The 20,687-nt window shown below is 38.9% G+C and overlaps 1 protein-coding gene across 4 annotated transcripts in view; it reads right to left on the minus strand.

The window, feature by feature from the left end:
• Positions 1-238: 238 nt before the first annotated feature.
• APTX (aprataxin) overlaps positions 239-20,687 on the minus strand; it is a 31,149-nt gene continuing 10,700 nt past the window's right edge. The window contains exons 2-8 of one of the 4 annotated variants that reach the window (XM_069088067.1): positions 20,269-20,418; positions 15,289-15,335; positions 11,713-12,045; positions 8,496-8,555; positions 7,306-7,532; positions 4,453-4,556; positions 239-1,202 (exon numbers count right to left, since the gene is read on the minus strand). In XM_069088067.1, coding sequence (XP_068944168.1) covers positions 1,039-1,202; positions 4,453-4,556; positions 7,306-7,532; positions 8,496-8,555; positions 11,713-12,045; positions 15,289-15,335; positions 20,269-20,401 — 1,068 coding nt within the window. In that variant the 5' untranslated portion in view covers positions 20,402-20,418 and the 3' untranslated portion in view covers positions 239-1,038. Of the gene's footprint in view, positions 1,203-4,452; positions 4,557-7,305; positions 7,533-8,495; positions 8,556-11,712; positions 12,074-15,288; positions 15,336-20,268; positions 20,419-20,687 lie in introns of those variants that run through there. The other 3 variants (XM_069088068.1, XM_069088069.1, XM_069088070.1) reach the window with 3 other exon arrangements.

Below are 20,687 nucleotides of genomic sequence, written 5' to 3' on the forward strand. Positions count from 1 at the left end.
AAGACTGTTAAAATTTACAAAACCATATTCTCCAGATTACATTTAAATTTTCCTTAAGAGTCTGAACAGAGGGGGAGCTAGGTGGTACACTGGCCCTGTTCAGGAGGACCCGAGTTCAAATTCAACCTCAGACACTTAACACAAAAAGCTAGCTGTGTGACCTTGGACAAGTCACTTAACCCCAAATGCCCTACCTTCCCCACTCCAAACAGCAAAAAAAAAAAGCCTGAAAAGATAATTGCCTGAACAACATAAATTGCTTTAATAAGCGCTTAATAACTAACATTTTAATAAACAGTATCTTTATTAATAAATTGATTAGTAATTAGTGATCTAATACAATCCACATATAATGTATACTTGTAGAGTCACCTGAAGCTCTAAAGCATTAACTGCCTCATCAATGATCCCAAAGATTCAATGTGAGATTTGGACCTAGGTCTTGCTGTCTCCAAGCACTTGATTCCCTAAACTCTACCATCTCCTGAATCATTAATAGAGAAAATAGCCCAATACAGTGCTAATCTGAAAAGCAGATTTTTCAGTGGTCTGTTGGAACACACTATTAAAGAGTCTGGCTTTACTTTTGGCCTTGAGAAGTACAATGTAGTAGAAAGAACACCAGATTTGAAGTCTTTGCTCTGATACTGTATGATCACGGTGAAGTAATTTTTACCATCCCTACTATGAGACAAACAACTTTAAAAAACATAGGTCTAAATGAAGTGGAGTGTCATATTCACATATAACAGATAGCCCATTATTTGTTATTGTTCAGTCATGTCCAACTCTCCATGACCCCATGGTCAAAGTCCAGGCCCAGCACTCTATCTAGATGACCTCAACCCATTACTGGCATATATAAATTCTTAACTCAGAAATGTGACTAAAATATTTTCCATATGTGATCGGAAGAATAAAGCATGGCATTTAAAAAAATTATTCATTTTAATTGAACAAGTATCAGTTCTTCTGCTCCTGAAAAATCCAGCAAAGGTAACACGCAGGCTTCAGACTGTCTCCCTAAAAGTAGTAAGTTCAACAAAATCTCTTTGATCCATGTTTCCTGAGATGATCTTTCAACTGGGGGATGGTAGGTTGTTGCTCCTTGCATATATGACACTGCAGTGGTAGCTTCAAAAGGTCAGATGCTCCTTCTGGAACAGTCACTTTTCCATCCTTCTGGATCATTTTTATTACATCTGTGGGGGGAGGGGAAGAGAGTTAGGACTATTCTCGATAGGATAAACAGAACAGGTACATATAACTGAACTAAGGAACTTATAAGCTTGAATCATATTTTGGAATTCACTCACAGGATACTCTATTTCACATAAGATAATTATCAGCCCATCTATGTATCTACCTAAAAGCCATTCCTCAATGGCTTTCCATAGAGTGTTCAAAAGAAAAATTGCAAACAAATTGCAAAGAATATGAAAAAATGCTTAAAAATCACTAATAATAAAAGACAGGCAACACCACAAAATAATGAAAAGTGAATGCTACAAAATTACAAAGAACAAGTTTGGTCCTGAAGAAGAAATAGGAGAAAATTCCTGTCCCGTCACTTTACAGAGCTGGAAGGTACATGGGTGTGGAACACTGCATACACTTTTATTTTAAATGTACTGATTGGCTTTGCTGATTTTTATCTCTTTCTTAAAAATATTATTTGTTATATGGAATGGCTCACTGGGAGGAAGGACAGAGGATATTGGAAGATGTCACAGTGATGCGAAAAACAAAAAAAAATCAGCTTAAAAAACTTTTTTTTAATGATCTTGGGCAAAAGATAGTTCTTAATTATAACCCCTTCAATACAAAGTGTGTAGTAAAGGCAGCAAGGGACAAGGTGGTCAAATCAAGTCAGTAAACACTTATTAATTGCTTTCTATGTGCCAGGCATTATCTGAAGTGTTGGGGATATACAGTAAAGTAAAAAGCGCCCCTGCCTTTAATGAGCTCACAATCAAACGGGAGAGAAAGCATGTAAATGACTATGTACAAAAGTTTATGATAAACTGTAGGTAATCTCAGTGAGAAGTTTCTTACAGAAGGTGAGATTTTAGACTAGGTGGGAAGAAAGGGAGAGAGAGCATCCCAGGATGGGGGATAGCCAGTAAAAACTCACTGAGTAGGGAGATGGAAAGGCCCCCATCACTGGGTCACAAAATAACAAGTAAGAAGATACAAAGGTAGGAAGAGGACAAGATGGAAGGGTTACTGGAAATGATAAGGAGTCAGTGGAGTTTACTGAAGAGAGGGGTGACACGGTCAAACCTGTACCTTAGGAAGATCACTTTGATAGCAAAGTGGAGAATGAACTGCAGTGGGAAGACATCTGTGGCAGGGAGACCCCACCTACAGATTACAGCAACAAATTAGGCACGAGGCAATGAGAGCCTGCACCATGGTTAGCAGCAGTGGCAAAGGAGAGAAAGAGGTGAATACCAGAGATATTACAAAGGTAGCATCAACAGGATAGAAAAACAGAATGCCTGGTGGGCGGAGGGTAAGCACAGTCATGGAGTCACCGATGTGAGCCTGGGTGACTGGGCAGCTAGGTGGTACAGTAGATAGAGCACTGAGCAGGAGTCACGAAGTCCTGAGTTCAAATCTATCTCATATACTTACCAGCTGTGTGACCCTACAAGTCACTTAAAATCCGTCTGCCTCAGTTTTCTTAACTGTAACAATGGCATCTAATTCACAGGGTTGTTGTAAGGATCAAAAGAGAAAATATCTGTAAAGTGCTCAGCATGGTACCTGGCAAACAATAGGAGCTTAACAAATGCTTGCTCCCTTCCCTTCCCCTGGGAGGACAGTGTTACTCCCTCAGGAGTAACAGGAAAGTTAGGAAGAGGGCAGGAATTAGAGGGACAATTTTGGACATGTTGAACTTAAATTATCTAGGAGATATCCAGTACAAAATGTCCCATAGGCAGGGGGCGGTATGGTGTGGTGTGCGTGTGTGTCTATCTGTCTGAGAATCATCTACATGTGATAACTGAACTTATAGAAGCTAATGAGATCACTAAGTAAAAAAACAGAGAGGGAGAAGAACCAAGACAAAGGCCCTGGTAATATCCATAGCTGGAGGGTGTGACCCGGATCCAGCAAAGAAGACTCAGGAATGGTCAGAGAGGTAGGAGGAAAAGCTGAAGAAAGCGGCATCGTGAGAATCCAGGGAGAAGAGGCTGACCAGCACTGTGAAAGGCTGCAAAGAGCTCAGAAAGTAGAAGACTGAGAGAAGGTCATTAAATCTGGCAATTAAAAGAACATTAGCAACTTTGACGAGAACAGTTTTAGTGGGATGATGAGGTTGAAAGCCAGAGTGAAAGGAGAGTGAAGATTATCAATTGCAGGCAGCCTCCTCACTGAGTTTAGCCACACAAAAAGGAAAAGAAATATGAGACAATAGTTACTGGTGATGGAGATATTAAGTAAGGGATTTTTAGGGTAAGGAAGGCATAGGCATGTGTATAGGCAATAGAGAGGGAGAGACTGAATATTAGTGAGAGTGTAGGAATGATAAGAGGGGAAATATGCTAGAAAGACTGAAGAGGGATCACTTGTGCACACAGATAGGTTTGACTTGGCAAGAAGGGGGCACACCTTTACTTGGGAGAGGGGTGAAGGAGGAGATAGTGGGGGAAGGCATCTGATTCATTAAGAGATTAAGATGGGAGAAGGCTGACCTCTTGGCAAACAGTCTCAAGAGCAGAGGTCAATACATAATAACATAATTTCTTCCACCCTCACTGAACCAAGGCTTAAATTCCAAACAGGAGGAAAAATGAATTACCAAAGTCTTACTTCAGATTGGAAGAATCAGAAAAAGGACGAATAGCCTGAAAAGGGATTTAGCTTCGCCAACTCTGCTCTAGACTTTATGTGACTAATAATATTTCTACTCTAACGACGAATATTATCTCCCTTATTGTACACTATTCAAACCACAGCCAACTCTTGATTATCCACCCTAGCGATAGGGAAAATATCTAAGAAAAGCGAAACAACAGTAAATCCATAGACATTTATATGCAACCATAGAACAAGTTAACCTCAGAAACTTGTACTTAGGTAAGCACCTCTTCCCTGCCAGCAGTAGTATCTCCAAAAGGATCTAGCTAACGACATGATGGGAGAGATGGAAGACAACTGAGAGACTGCAGAAAATCTCCAAAGTGGGGACTGGTTACTTCTTTTCCAAATAAAATATAACTACTACGCCATGTGTCAAATTTGCATGATGAAAGAAGTCCACCACCCAGCAAATGGTTCATTTCTTTCAAACATTCAATACAAAAAAATTAAAGTCCAACCCAAATACCTGGACAGTTCTTGGAGGTTGTCAGAAGATGCACTTTGTTGGGGGAGATCTATATTATGACTTAATTCAGGGATATAGGAAAATTAAACAAAAGGGTTTTTTTTAAAGTTGTTTACCTTGTGACTCAAGGAAGTAGTCTGTATTGAAAGAATTCCAGTGTTTTTTGTTCTTGAGGCAAGGAGAATCAAAATCCTGACTGATAACATGAAGATGCACATGGCTAGATGGGGGAAGATAATGAAAAAAAGGATGAAGAAAAAGTTATTTTAAATGCTGTTTTAAGAAGTTTAAAATGATGATGATAGCTGACATTAATATAGTTCTTTAAGGTTTGACATGTTATCCCATTTAATTCTCACCACAGAAGTGGGTGCTATTATTATCCACATTTTATAGATAAAGAAACTGCGCAGGGTGGTCAGGTGGCGCAGTGAGTAAGAACACACCGGCCCCAGCATTGGGAGACCTGGGATAGGTTCCGGCCTCAGATACTTGGCACCCACACAAAAATAACTGGCCATATAACCTTCAGCAAGTTACTTAACCCCAATTGCTTTAGAAAAAAAAAAAAAGAAACTGAGGCTGAGAAAAGTGAAGTGATTTGTTTGGAATCACATAGCTTGTGTTTGAGGAAGGATTCAAACTTCAAATCTTCCTGATTACAAATCTAATCCTCTATCTGCTATACCATCTAGCTTCCCCAACATTTCCAGTCCTTAAATGGTTTCTTTAAAACTTATGTGAATATGGGGCGACCAGGTAGCACAGAGAGTAAGAGCACTGGCCCCAGTGTTGGGATGACCTGGAGATTGAATCCCGGGCTCAGACACTTAGCACCCACCCAGAAACACCTGGCCGTGTAACCTTGAGCAAGTTACTTAACCCCAACTGCTTAGGGGCAGCCAGGTGGCTCAGCGAGTAAGAGCACCAGCTCCAGTGTTGGGGTGACTTGGAAATCGAATCCCGGGCTCAGACACTCAGCACCACACCCAGAAATAACTGGCTGTGTAACCTTGAGCAAGTTACTTAACCCTGATTGCTTAAAAAAAAAAAAAAAAACTTATGTGAATATAATTGTGCTATAAAAAAAACTGATGAAAAGAAAGAATTCAGAGAAACTTAGGAAGACTTTTATGGATTGATGTTGAAATAAGCAGAACCAGCATGATTTATACTATAACCACAATAATATAAAGAAAAACTGAAATAATGCAGAACTCTGATCAGTGTAATGACCGTAATTTCAGAAGACCAATGAGATCAGTCAACAACCATCTATTAATTAAGCCCATACTAATTAACAGGCACTGTGATAAGCTGGAGGGACATAAAGAAAAGCAAAAATAGTCACTGTTTTAAGGAGTTTCCATTCTAATGGAAACGACAACATGTAAATCAATCTATACCTGGTAGACAGAAAGCAATCTGAGAGTAAAGGCTCCTCTGGGCAGCCAGGGTCAGTGAGAAGGAGCTCCTACAGAAGAGTGGATTGAAGCTTGAAGGAGTCAGAGGAAATAAGAGGCAGAGGTGAGAGAGCAAAGTGCTCCAGGAGTGGAGGATGATTAGTGTATTTCTAGGTAAGTTAGAAATGGGAAAGGTACTAGAATCTAGGAGCTAGAGCACCTCAACCCTCCTTCAAACACTCCAACGAAGTTCCAAAAATGAACCAGGAGGAACTATGATAAAAAACCCCCAAAGAGAAGCAACAATGATTCCCTGTGATCTAAAACTGCCCAAGAAGACCACCAAGGACTCCAGGTGTTGTGAGGGGAGAGAAAACCAGCATGGTAAGTGAGCGAGGAGTCCTGGCTTGTCAAAGCAGCAGGAGACAAGGCCAACTCCCTGCTCAGGGACCCAGCTTCATTATTCCTGAGCTATTATTTGACATGTTTTTCTGCCATCCTCACTCATCCCACCTTTCTGATGAAGTCACTGCATATCCAAGTATATGCTGATATACTTTAATAGGTCTTATTGAGTTCTTTGTAGACACTCCTCTGCAACAGATGTTGGTACATAAAATTTACAAGTATTTTCATTCAAATATTTATGATACGCACTACAATGTAAGATGACCAAATATCCCATAGAATGTGGATACTGCCTCTGGATACCCAATAAAACCAACCCTGTCAAATCCTTTATTTTCCTCTCTGAGGAGAACTTCGGGGTTCACATTCCAACTCCCAGTTTTGCCTTTGGTAGGAGCATCCAATTCACTCACCACCATGGTGCTCACTCAAGTCTGGATATCACCTCCCTCAGCCTCCTCTAATTGTAGGGCTAGAGGGCAGAGGATCAAACTCTTCCCAAAGTCGCCTTTTATAGACAGCAGAAATTGGACTTCCAGCTCACTCTCTTTTCTATCTACAATTCTTCCTTGTTTCAACTTTACAGAATAAAATACTCTTGTGCTCAATACTCTCAGGTGTCTCCTCTCACCTTTCCAACCTCTCTTTGTATGATGTCTTCCCCTATTAAACTGTAAGCTCCTTGAGGGCAGGATTTGTCTTTTTCTTATTTGTATCCCTAGTACTTAGCACAGAGCCTGGCACATAGTAAGTGCCTGATAAATGTTTATTGAATTGTATTAAATTTCTCTGGAGTATGTTTACTCACTGGTTACTGGTTAAGGATCTCACAATGAGGGTACCAAGAGCTGAGTTAAAGTTTACAAAATGGTTTACAAACAGTGAAATTCTTAGCACCTTATGCCTCTGCAACTCTACCCTTCTCACTGAAGAGTCAGAAAGGGCTGCACAAGGAGTGCCATTTTGCATTTTTCTGTTTTGTGGGTTGCCATGGCTAAATAATTCATCACTCAATGGCCAGAATATAAGTGATGGGGCATTCTGTACTTAGTGGGGCTAATTACCTCAAAAAGCTGATATTAAATATGCCTAACCTGTAGCTAGGGATCAGAAACTCATCATGATGTAACTAAATGATACCTGACAAGAAAGTCTTACCTCATGCTAGGAATGGCATGATAACCCAGCCGAAACTGTAAGTGCTTAGAGTCCATGCACTCTTCAATCATCTTTTCTCCTATGGCATGCATATGTTTGAGAAGCTCTTCATGTTGCTGGTTTAAATTCTTCAAAGTGGAAAGGGAGATCCATGGTAACACGAGCCAGTGGTATCTAGCTTTGGGGTATTTGTCATTAATCACAACTACCTGGTCATCTTTGTAAACCTAGCAAAGAGAAGAAAATACTAAAATACAACATACACAAAGAAACAAGATTTCTCATCTTATTAGTAGATTCTTCCTGGAGCCAATGGACATGTCACCTCTCCATTTAGCCCCTCACATACAACTCCAATCCCTTCCAACAGTCTGGCTGAAGAGGACTCAAGATCCCTAAAAAGCAGCTTGCTAAGGAAAGGGACTTTTTATTTGTGCACGCTTGCATGTGCACACGCACGCACACACACACACACACACACACACACACACACACACACTCACACACAGCCAGAGTCAAAATTTTTTTCAATATAGGAATGCAATTTAAAATGAATCTGTCCTTTCCATTTACATTATCCTAGTCATTATGTATACAATGTAAATGGAAAAAATACAAAATGAAATAACATTCTGTGATAATAATGACCAAGGTGGGCCCTAGAGAAGAGTTGCAAGGGGAAAATGTTTATTAAATTTGAAGAATTGTTTTCCCTCTTTAAAAAAAAAAAATCTTTGTTATAAAGGATAGGTCTCTAGGCAGAAAAGAGATATATTCAGAAATGAATGTAATATAAAAACAAAAAAGCATTAATAAAAATAAGAAAGTTTTAAAAATAAAAATAAATCTGGAAGCCCTTTATAAAAAATGTTTGGTTATTATTCACACACAAGACAGCCAATATAAAGAATCCCACTAACAGTCAAAATGTAATGACTGGTTCTTTAAAAATGCATCATGATATATTAATATACATCTTTCTTAATAGGATTTTTAAAGTTATGTGATATGCATCCACATGTATACAACATGCAAAATCCTCCAAGGGACATAGCTTTTCTTCTAAGTTCTGCAGATGTGGAGAATTCATTTTTTTCACTCTATCCCACTGGTAGTATAGATATGGCTTCTGTAAGATGGTTATTTCTGAAAAGAATTAAAAATAATTCAAATATAGTACTTCATCTTACCTGCATTTTGGGATCATGCATAGAAATCTTCAAACCTTGACTCCAGTGTCCAAAGGGTGCCTACAGTATAAGAGAGGACAATGTTCAAAGGATACCATAATAACAGGGTTTGCAAAGTCCCTTCCTTCCTCACAACAACACAAGTTTTTCTGTTTGTAATTCTCTAATAAATACTGGATTTCTAGTCTGCTCTACCGTCATTTTCTAGTAACTATTATTCCGTCACAAAAACTCATTTATGTTCATAAAAAGGTAAAAATTAGGAACCATGAATTTTTTCTTTCTCATGAAACTCCCACATTTAAACAATAATAAGATATATATAAAATCCTAATATAAAAACATTGAGATAATACTAATGACACAGAACTCCTTTCTGTTAACAACTTAATTTTTTCAGGAAATGTACTTGAAAAGGTTTATTTGGGTGTTTGTTAGGAAGTACATGTTGAATCAACACAAAATTTATTAATACATTTTAAACTAATCTTAATAGTATATAATACATTATGAAAAAAACATGTCAAAAGGTAGAGCTTTTTTTACATATCTGAAATTCTATGAATGGAAATTTCAACTATGCCATTATCTTGTTTTTAAACCTGACCATTTTAAAAGATATGAAAAATTTCAAAAGAAAAGCAAACCACCCTCCAATAAACTGTTCAAAATCACTGATAATCTGCTAAATATAAATTTAAAAAATTATGAGGGAACAGCTCATACCCATCAAATGGCTAAAGGTGGTAAAAGATATAAAAATACAGTGAAGGGAATATGGGAAACTAGACCTGCTAATTCATTATTTTTCTTTTTTTTTTTATTGGGATTAAGTAACTTGCTCAAGGTTATATGGACAGTTATTTCTGGGTGTGGTGCTAAGTATCTGAGCCCGGATTTGATCCCCAGGTCATCCCAATACTGGGGCCGGTGCTCTTACTCGCTGAGCCACCTGGCCGCCCCTAAGAAGTTGGGGTTAAGTAACTTGCTCAAGGTTACACGGCCAGGTGTTTCTAGGTGGGTGCTAAGTGTCTGAGCCCAGATTTGATCCCCAGGTCATCCCGACACTGGGGCGGTGCTCTTACTTGCTGTGCTACCTGGCCACCCCCTGCTAATTCATTATTGCTCAACTGTAACTTGAACCACCTGCTCTGAAAAAACAATTTGCAATTATGAAAGAAAAGTTTCTAAATCGTACGACCCAAAAAATGTCACTATTGGGTTTATATCCCAAGGTGGTAACTGACAATAAGAAAGAACTGTTGGGCCGTTAGGTGGCGCAGTGAACAGAGCACAAGCCCTGGAGTCAGGAGGACCTGAGTTGAAATCCAGCCTCAGACACTTAACACTTACTAGCCGCGTGACCTTGGGCAAGTCACTTAACCCCAACTGCCTCTCCAAAAAGCAAAAAAAAAAAACCAATTGTGTTTAAAAATATTCATGGCAACACTATCTGTAATAGCAAAAATCTGTAAACAAACGACATGATCCACTAATGCATTTGTGGTAGAACTTTGAATTGGTCCAACCATGTTGAAAATCAACTTGGAATCATGCTAAGAAGTGACTAAAATGAGGTATCATGGTTATGGACGTAGTATAACTGTCAGGTGTTTTTTTCCCCCCCTAGGTGCTGATCAGTTTTTTTTTTATTCTTTGTTGAAGAAATGGATTTTTGGGAGGGAAAAGGGAGAGATATATTGAGAAATATAAGTTACATAAAAAACAAGTGATCTCAATAAACATTATTTTAAAGATTTTTTTTTTAAACTGTGAACTCATGAAGCTGAAAAGCTTCACAGACAACGATGCTGCTTCTAGGATAAGAGAAGAAGTGGTCAAATGGGAAAAAAAAATTTTATATCAAATATCTCTGCTAAGGTTTGCTATTTAATATATAAACAATATATATATATATATATAACTAATAGCCATTCCCCAACAGATAAATGGTCAAAGGATATAAATAAGTAGAACTGGAGACAAAATAGATGCCCACTGACTGGGGAATGGCTAAATAAATTGTGTTACATGAATGTAATAGAATATTACTGTGGTGTAAGTAATGTGTATGATAAAAATAGAGAAACATGGAAAGATCTATATGATCTAATGCAAGGTAAAATTAGCAGAGCAAAGAAAACAATATTCACAGTAATTACAACAATGTAAATGGAAAGAACAAATACAGACCAAAAAGTCAAAAGTAAATGTAACAAAATTATAATGATCAAGTTGGACTTGAATGAAAAGATATAAGAAGACAGCCCTAACCCACCCTTTATGGAGATGGAGGTTCACAGGTATTAAACATTGCACATGTTTTCAGACTTCCTCATTATATTAATCAGTTGTGCTGACTCCCCCCCCCAAAATACTATCTATCATAACCATTTTGGGGGGTCTTTTTTGGAGAGTAGAAGGCAGGGCAATTGGGGTTAAGTGACTTGTCCAAGGTCACACAGCTAGTAAGTGTTAAGTGTCTGAGACTGGATTTGAACTCAGGTCCTCCTGACTCCAGGACTGGTGCTCTATTCACCACACCACCTAGCTGTCCCAATACTATCTGTCATAGAAGATGGCTCTCTGGGAGGGGAGGGATACATGAGATACCATAGTGATATAAAAAACAAAAAATATTTAAAAAAAATTTTTTTAAACAATTATATGACCAACATCTGCGGAATGGCTACGGAAATTGTACTTTATGAAAATAATGGAATATTGTGTTGTAAGAAACAACAAATAACAATTTAGAAAAACACGGGAAGATGTACATGAAGTGTGCAAAGTGAAGAAAGAAGAGACAAAAGAACACTGGATATAATGACAAATTAAATGAACACAATGCTAAACAACAAAACAGGTCAAATACAATGGACAATATTACTAAAGTGAAAGCACACATCCTTTCTATTAACAAATGGGATGCTTAAAAAGTGGGAAAGGGGAAGTGCTATAATAAACATCAGTATCAGGTGATTTTCCTTCATTCTTTTAGAATGTATTTTGTGAGGGTTTTGTGCTTTTGCTGGGATGTGCCTATGTCAAAACAAACCATGACAACAGAATAATAGTAAGATCCCCATCCCCATGTTTAATCTTCAAGGGAAAAAAATTACTTATTTGAATAATTAAGAGGTAAAACCCAAAGATTTTCTTGCCATGAGCAAGCAATATTCTTGCCATCACTATCTAGTTACCTCCATCCATTCACCTTTTGGTTGGAAGTACCGTCACCTTTTCTGAGTGCTGCAGTAGATTTGGCATTGCTTGGCATGTGAACTGAAGTATGCTCTGAATGGTCCAAGGGCTGCGTTTCCACAACCTTTTCTGCTTTATCAGCCTCATCCTCTTCATTCTGGTTATTGTCACAAGGCCTCTTCCTCTTCCTTTCTCTTCCTAGGACAGGTGTCTCAGTTTCTTCTACAAATTGTACAGTGTAAGGGTAAAGTTCATTCACAATGTGCAGAATCTGTCCTGGCTTTAGTGTTGCCTCCTGGTCTTTCCCAATAATTACTGAGTCAACACTGGTTGGATTGACTCCCATCTATGAAAGAAAGAATACCAGTAGTTTCCTAAGAGATACAAATATACCTATGTTACATATACTAATATTTTCTGACAACAGAAAGAAGAAAACAATATATTTCTGGACCTAAACAATGTACTTTTATTCCAAGAAACCTAAAGCTACAGAGCTACTCCCTAGAAATTAAAGTTTTATATCAAAAAAGGAAAGAGGGTAGGCAACACAAAGGATATAAAGGAAGGGAAAGATTTATAGATTTTAAGTTTATTAGTTTAAATCCAAAAGAGTCTCTATCTAAAACCAACTGCTTCCTGAGATTATTTCAGTTTTTTACTAATCCTTAGAATTGTAGTCTTTCTAGAATAACCCCCTTACCTTTTAGGAAAAGAGATAGAAGTAAGCTTAAAAAAACCCCAACAAATCAGGTGCCATGTGCTGTTACAGTTCAACATAGAGCCTGATCCAACAAATAAGGAAGACCAAGAAATAAGAATAAGAGTGGACATAAGAGAGGACTCTCTAGTATTTAGGAAAGAAGAGGGGAGGAGAAAGAGCATAGCAGAGGGGACTGATAGGTGGCCTTATAATCAGGAAGTGCTCAGGTCAAGTCCTATTTCTTACTTACATGTATTGGCTACATGCTACTGGTTATCTGGCCTCTCAGAGTCCCCAGGAATTCTCTAAGACTAAAAGTTGAAGAGTAGGTGCCAATTTGTACTGGTAGGAGAAGTTTCTTACCAGGAGCTCCCTAAACCCGATGAAGTCTAGATCAGGTTAAAAAAAAACAACACAAAAAACTAGCAGGATGCAGGGGTGGTAGAAAGGGTACTGAAGGAAAATAATTTAGTATTAACTTGTAGATGGACCAACACAGTCAGGGTAGGTTTGAAACAACTTCCTAGAGATTAAGAGTGACAACATACATTTATACAGTGCTTAACATTTATATGTATACTTGCCATATTCCTAACTCACAGATTTTATCAGAAACAACAGGATGATCTGATTTCAGGGAACTGTCTCTTATTCTCATATTCTAGTCTATTTGAACAGCCTCTGAGCATAACAAAGAGAAAGCTGAGGGAGTAGAGATGGAGAAGAGGGGAGGTGGATGGTAAGGAAGGGGTGGGGTTCTTCTTCAGAATTACACAATACTTAGGAAATAACTACTGTTTCCCAGGTACTAGGAAACTAGCTCCCAATACTGCCTGCCCTAGCCAAATAAACTGCTTGGCTTGGACAGAGTGAGAGGTGTATTAAATGTTCCGGGGCTGTGTCCAATGACTGGGAGAACAGCCAAATCAGAGTTCAGATTAAGGTAAAAGAAGTCTTTTCTCTGCCAACTAGCTTGAGCAAATTTGATGCAGTGCAGCAAAATGGAAAGGATTTTTAGGGGCACATGCATATGTGCTCTCCTCAGTTAATAGAAATCCCTAATTGGAGGAATGGCTTCCAGAAGTCCACTTTTAAGATGGTTATTTGAAATTTAAAACATTTTTGCACTAAGAAAGAAATTTTGAAATGTAGCTAAACTAGACTATAGGAAAATTAGACTGTGAAGTTTTCTTCTTTTTCTATATTCTATCCTTATTGGCTGGGATACCAGAATTATTAGGGTGGCAAGTCCTTCATCTCTCCAATGTTACCATTAATATTTGTTTTAAAGCTTGGTATAGCCAACCCTTTCTTTCCCCTTAGCTTACCCAAGAGACACTATGAGAGGCTCAATTCTTAAAAATAAATTTACTGGCAACTAAGGAAAATAATATAAAATAAAATAAACCTAAAAAATGCAGAATGGAACTGGTACATTTTACCTTCCCCATTTGCAAGCCTGGGCCAGACCAATAAAAAAAACTTGGCCAATTCACCTCCCTATCTTATTTGCTGCCAGGTCCCTTTACTTTCTCCAGATTTAAGCCAACATCCTCTTCCATATCACCAGGAAAGGGTTCACCCCAAGGCCTTTCCAGTTTACAATCCATTCCACATACACATGCAATTCTCACCATCATGAATGCAAAGCATTTCTTCATGGTAAAACAAAGAATTCTTACTTTGGTTTCATTTACTGTTAGGACTGATTCCCCTCATGAAAAAAAGTTTCAGCGGTTCCCTATGACCCTTTGGGATAAATACAAACTTCTCTGCTATTTGGTATTTAAGTCCTTCACAATCTGACTCCAGCCTCTTTTTCTTGCTGATTACACATTACTCCCCTTTACACACTGGCAGGCTCCAGCCAGACTGGCCAACTTACTGATCACCACATACTACCTCTGTGCTTTTGCACAGGTTGTCTGTCTGTCCCTCTGGTCTAGGATATTTTCCTATTCACCTGCACCTCTTGGAAACCTGAGCTTTCCTTAAAACTCAGGTGAAGGGCCACATCTTTCAAAAAGCCTTTTCTGATCTCCCTTATATGTCCCCCCAAATCACTGTGTAATTATCTTACTTTCTTATTTGTCAGCATATTGTATCAACACATGAACATGTAAAATACAAACACCTTGAGAGTAGGGAAGATTTCATTCTATGTATCTGAATCCTTAGAACATAATCCAGTGCCTGGCAAAATACTTAATAAACAATTGTTTAATGGTAAAGGATATTAGGAGAACAGAATGAACAAAGTAGAACCATATTCAATTCAACAAACATTTAAGAAAATCAAGTGAAAGACACTCTATTAGGGCAATGAGAACCCCACCCTCCTCCGCCCCTTCCCAAGACCCTACTCTTAGGGACCTCCAATACTACAATTATATAAATAAGGGCAACTCCAAAGGGTAACAAAAATTAAATCAAAAGCGCTGGACAATGTTGGTACTAATTTATGAAACTAATATTTCTTGTAATGAAGTGAAAAATAACCAAAGTCTAAGGTTGTAGGTACTGCTGGCTTACTCTTTTATACTGCTTTCTTTACCTATTTTGGGGCTTGCATACTGTAAGGGATTCAATACTGAGGATCCAGGGGTTTTATATAATTTGTCAAAATAAAACTGGTTAATAAAACAATTAAATTTAAAATATTTAACAAAAACAAAATGCTAGGGGCGGCCAGGTAGCACAGCAAGTAAGAGCACCGGCTCCAGTGTCAGGATGACCTGGGGATCTAATCCGGGCTCAGATACTTAGCACCACACCCAAAAATAACTGGCTGTGTAACCTTGAACAAGTTACTTAACCCCGATTGCTTTAAAAAAAAAACAAAAAACAAAATGCTAAATAAATACAAGTAAACCAATAAACACGTACCTGCTTTACTTTGACATAACCTTTATTGCATTCTGCTTTCAACTGCACTGAAAGAGATTAAAAAAAAATTAATACTCTAACAATACAACTTGTTCCTACTCTTCCTGGAGAAAAGAAAAATCTTAGTATGGAACACGACTCAGTGTGGTCCCACAAGGTTTCCCTAAATCACTTACCCAACAGGAAGTCTGCACAATCACCATTTTCTTAAGGCCTCCCTAAGTCTTTTTTAACATTGGCACAAGTAGACAGTTTCAGAATTTATAATGTTGGTTGAAGGACCAAGAGACAAAGGCCCAAAAGCTTACATGACAGTTTTTTAGGGTAACAAAAGGCTGCTCAAAGCTTCACATTGGGCATAAAGGAAAAACAATACTCTGGTGATTTTACTGTGACACTACTTATTCTTTATACCTCAACAGATGAAGCCTGGGAATCTATACCTAAAAGCTCAAGGAATATATAGCATCAATCCCCAGACCACTGACCCTGCTTCCAATCCAGCTCCTAAAGCCATTGTTCATGGAAGTCACCCATGTGGAGATGCAGCCTGGCAACTGCTGTTATAGGTGCTGCCTCCTCAGTAGCTACGGCTACTGAAAAGTGGGAAAAGTAAGTTCTTTCCAAAATCTCCAGCATAGTCAAAGAGATATGCTTTCACCAATAGCAATGATGCTAATTAAAATCATTACCATGTGCTTTGCTACTATACAGGCCTACAAGGCCTTCCTATCTATCCTAAAGCTGAACCGGCAGATAAATGTTGACTCCTCCTATTAGAATGTAAACTCCTTGAGGGTAGGAACTGTCTTATTTTTCTATTTGTATCCTTAGCACAGTGCTGTGTACATAATAAGTGATTGACAAATACTTTTCCACTCAGGGGCCTAGCAGGATTTGCAGCACTTAGCCAAATTTCCCCAGGTTAAGGAAATTTCACAAGACAGCAGTGTTCCTTTAAAAAAAAAAACAACAAATCTTTGATCTTAGAACCCTGAGATTCTACCATAAATGGGATATTGTTATTCTCTACTGAAAAAGTCCAATGTACTTCATGGCATAGAAAAGCTACATGAAAAACAGAATAATTGTTCCAAAATCTCATAATTCTGAGGCAGGTAATTAGCATTATAAACATATTATTTATTGCCAATATTTCTCTGAAAGTATGTATTTTATTTATCCAAATCTCAGGACATACCATTCATTTACAGTAATGAAAGAGGTGTGTAAAATGTTTAATACTGGAACCTAAGGAAAGAAATGGTTCAGAGAATAGGCCACTACAGTATCATAAAAATACTATGGCACACCTCTTATCAGTCATTAAGATCTGTAGTGGAGTAGTGCCAGTGGGTCTGTATGGAACTGTCAAATGATTCTTTCCTCTGCAGAGAGGTCATGGAGTGAAGAGGTGTTGATTTCATACCTTATTTATGAATTTTACACATGTTGTCTCCATGAAGTATCACCATATTAATAAGCCTTAATAGCAGCCCCGTTGGCTCATCTGATTAGATCACAGGATCCTACCCTTGGTGCTCAAAGCTCCCTTCAAGCTCACCTAGTCCTACCCTGCTAGAGGGGTAATGCATAGAGTGCTGTACTTGAAATCCAAAAGACCAGCTCCTCAAACTAGCCATGTGACCTCTGGCAAGTCACTAAAATCTCTCAGCCTTAGTTTTCTTATCTGTAAAATGAGGATGAAGAGAGAACCTACTTCAGAGGGTAGTGGTGAGGCTCAAATAAATGAATATATGTAAAGTGCTTTGCAAACCTTAAAGCACTATACAAAAATCAGTTTTATTTTTCTTGCAGAAGAGGAAGCCAAGACCCAGAGTAACTTGCTCAAGGTCACATAGGTACGTAAAGTGTAGGCTGCCAGCTCATCAGAGAATGCCCTGAGAATCTGTCCATCCCTTACAACTGCTGTACACACACTGCTAATGGTTAGGATGAGCTGGTCACTGTTCACCATCAGTGTACATCCGCTATTTCTTACAATGCTTTGGCATTGCCCAAAAGCTTCTCTGTGGAGGCAGCCATGGGGCCTTCTCATCATTGTTTCTAGTTCCTCTCCCACAAGGGCTGGTCCAAACTCTTTCCCCTCTCCTTAGGTTCCCCACACTCCAAACATCCTTTTAAATATGCTGGAGAATACTGGAATTCTTGGGAGGGACCTTCCTCAATTTCCCCTTTTTCAGTTCCCCAAACTTCTGAGCAACGGGGCAGCCAGGTAGCACAGACAGTAAGAGCACTGGCTCTAGTGTCGGGATGATCTGGGGATGGAATCTGGGCTCTGACACTTAGCACCACACCCAGAAATAACTTGCTGTGTAACCTTGAGCAAGTTACTTAACCCCGATTGCTCATAAAAAAAAAAAAAAACAATTTCTGAGCACCATCCCCCAATCCCTCTCTTCCACCACTGAGAAAGAAGCATTGCTGCTCCTCTCATTGGGACCAGTGCTTTCAATCCCCTTCCCCTCCTGCTTCCTTTAGGATCTTACTCCAACAGTAATCTCCAGAACAAATCAGAAAGGCCTGGAAGATGAGCAAACTGGGTACAAGGAGGTGTAGGGAACAGTTGGGATGCTCAGGACTCGAGAGAAGGGTTTGGGAATGGGCAGTTGATGGGCATGTCATTAGCACTTGACAGCAAGACTAGCTAACTAACAGTATTGGGGAACTAACACCATGAGAGGTTGAATTGTTCTCCTAGGAGAACTCTCAAAATTCTCTGTTGGTCATCTGTCCTCAATAAAATGTGGAACTCAGCCTATGTAGCAGCAACCACACTGGCGTAAACCAGGATGGCTGCTAGCACAGGTTCTTAGATGTGCTTTACTTTTTTTTTTTAATTACATTCACTAATTCAGGGGAAAAGTTAAGTACCCTGAACTTCAGAGAAAATACAAGCAGAGAAATAAAGACCAACAGACAGGGCTGCCTGAATCAAAGCAATATTGCTGTACACTTTACATACATTCCGGGATCGATAGAGTCTTTACATCTGAGCAGTTGGGGAGTTCTGAACATAATGTCACACAGAATCTTGACCAGGGAATCACAAAATCCTTTTATAAGCGAGCCCCCAAAGCAAAATACCAACTCGGGGTATATATACACTTCTCAGAACCAGAAGGCATCACAACCCTCATGACTCAGTGCCTAATTAGAAATTAGCAAAAGTTGTGAAAGCCTTCCTACAAGAAAGCTTCTCCTAAGCAAGCTTCCCTTAATGGGCTCACATGAGGTCTATTAATGGACCAAAGGGGAAGATCTTAAATCCCATTAACATTACAGTCTGTCTCTCAACAAGCTTCTACTACCCAGGTGAGAGAGTGACCCCAGAAGTCTGAGAGAGACCAGCACCCTGAGATACATACATATAGCTTAAATCTTTTTCACCTCAGTCACCTCTGTTCTTCAAATGGTACCTGGCCCAGAGTAAATGCTTAATAAATGTTTGTTGACTTAACTGACTCACGTAAAGACCTAATTACTGCCCACAGAAATTACTGTCATAGTCTCCTAACAGGTCTTTCCACCTCCAGTCTCCACTTACTAATCAATCCTATAGACTGCTGCCAGATTAATTTGTCATTTGCATATCTGGTCATGTTACTTCTCTGGCAATAAAGTTTGGAGCTCTTTGCATGGTTTTCAATGTCTTCTACAATTTGGATCTTCTAATAGGATGGAATTTAAGAGAAATAATACAGGTATCTTTTGGTTCAAAAATCAGTTTCACAAGTACAAGACAGGGGAGCACAGCTCAACAACAATCCATGTGGAAAAGATCTGGGGTTTTGCTTTGCTTAGGAGATGCCCTGATGTTTCTCAGTTCTCAGAGGTCTGCCACACTGATGCTGAACCCTGAAAGACCTAACAACTTTGATCAACACAATGATCAACTGTGATTCCAAGACTCATGACAAAACAAGTTATCTATTTCCTGACAGAGAGGTGATAGAATAAGGGTGCAGATTAAGTGATTAACATTTCTGAACACAGCCAATGCAGGAATTTGTTTTGCTTGACTATAAATGGTTTTGTTTTTCTTTCTTTTTCAATGGAGGGAACAAAGATGGAAGGGAAAGAAAACAGATTTTTGTTAACTGAAATTAAAAAAAAAATACATTTTTAAAGATGGCAATTTAAGCCAAACGATGAGGTTAGAAGCTGGATAGCAAAGGATACAATTTCAAGAGCTACCGTGTTTCCCCGATAATAAGACCTATCCCGAAAATAAGCCCTCCCCTTACTGTGTAAGATTCCTCTAAAATAAGCCCTCCCCCGAAAATAAGCCCTATTGAGATTGCTACTGTAGTGAAGGTGATCCCCTGCGCTACATGCTACATTATGGTACCCTCTGTATGCACCGTCCCCCCCACCCAAACGCACACCGCGCTCCGAGGTGCATCCAATCAGAGCTGCAGCAGTGAGCGCGTCATCCTATTCTTCCCCAGTGATCTGCTTGCTGGCGCCATTGAGAGTAGTGCCGCGGAGGAGAGCTGAGGCAGGACAACATAAGCCCTCCCCTGAAAATAAGCCCTCTGGTGTTTTTCTTTCCAAAAAAATTAATGACAGTGTCTTATTATTGGGGAAACACGGTAGGACCTCCCACACTCATTTATAGCCTGTGGTCACCTTGGAGCTAATTTTTCTCATCACAATGGGAATCTGAAACCTATTTCTTTATCTTTATTTTTTCTATATCTTTGTCTTTAAGGAAAGGAGCAACTGAAGTCAGTACCATAATCATGGGATAAAGGAAAAGTGTCACATCACAACTGGGAATAAACTGTAATCAGGCCCTAGAGAAAAAGCTCAACAACTAGGTTCTCGTTAGGGAGCCAGCACAGAATTTTCCAACATTATCAACTCTTCTTAACCTGATACTTCTCAAACAGAACCTGCAGTCATCAGGTGACATAAGAATCTCTAAAATTTAGACTAGCTGTAGCCACTACTTACCTTGATGTCTCGAACATTTCTTATCAGTTATCCTGGTCTCTGGACCACGTCCTATCACCACTGTTTCTAAATGTGGCAGCCTGATTCGTTGGTGGCAGTTGCCCTGCTTCACTAACCAGCATTCCTGTGTCATTGACCTAAGATAAAAAACTGGAAAAAAGCAAAAGAAATTGAAAGCTAATAGCACTATTGAGACATACTTATAAGAGGCTGAGGCAAGACTCTAGTCCTTGGTATATACCTCCTCTGCAAGCAACAAACACTACTTATTATTATCTGAGCTACCAATACCAATACTCCACAAGAAATCTAACTGGTAATATCTATTCTCACAAAATCCGGTGTCCAAAGAATGACTGAAAATCAATTATCTTTAAAAAAATATGTATATATTCTATTTATAAGTATAGGATAATAAA

The sequence above is a fragment of the Petaurus breviceps genome, unplaced genomic scaffold (assembly GCF_028583685.1).
Source record: "Petaurus breviceps papuanus isolate PSGF00001 unplaced genomic scaffold, PetGlider_PUasm1.0 184, whole genome shotgun sequence".
NCBI classification, from domain to species: Eukaryota; Metazoa; Chordata; class Mammalia; order Diprotodontia; family Petauridae; genus Petaurus; species Petaurus breviceps.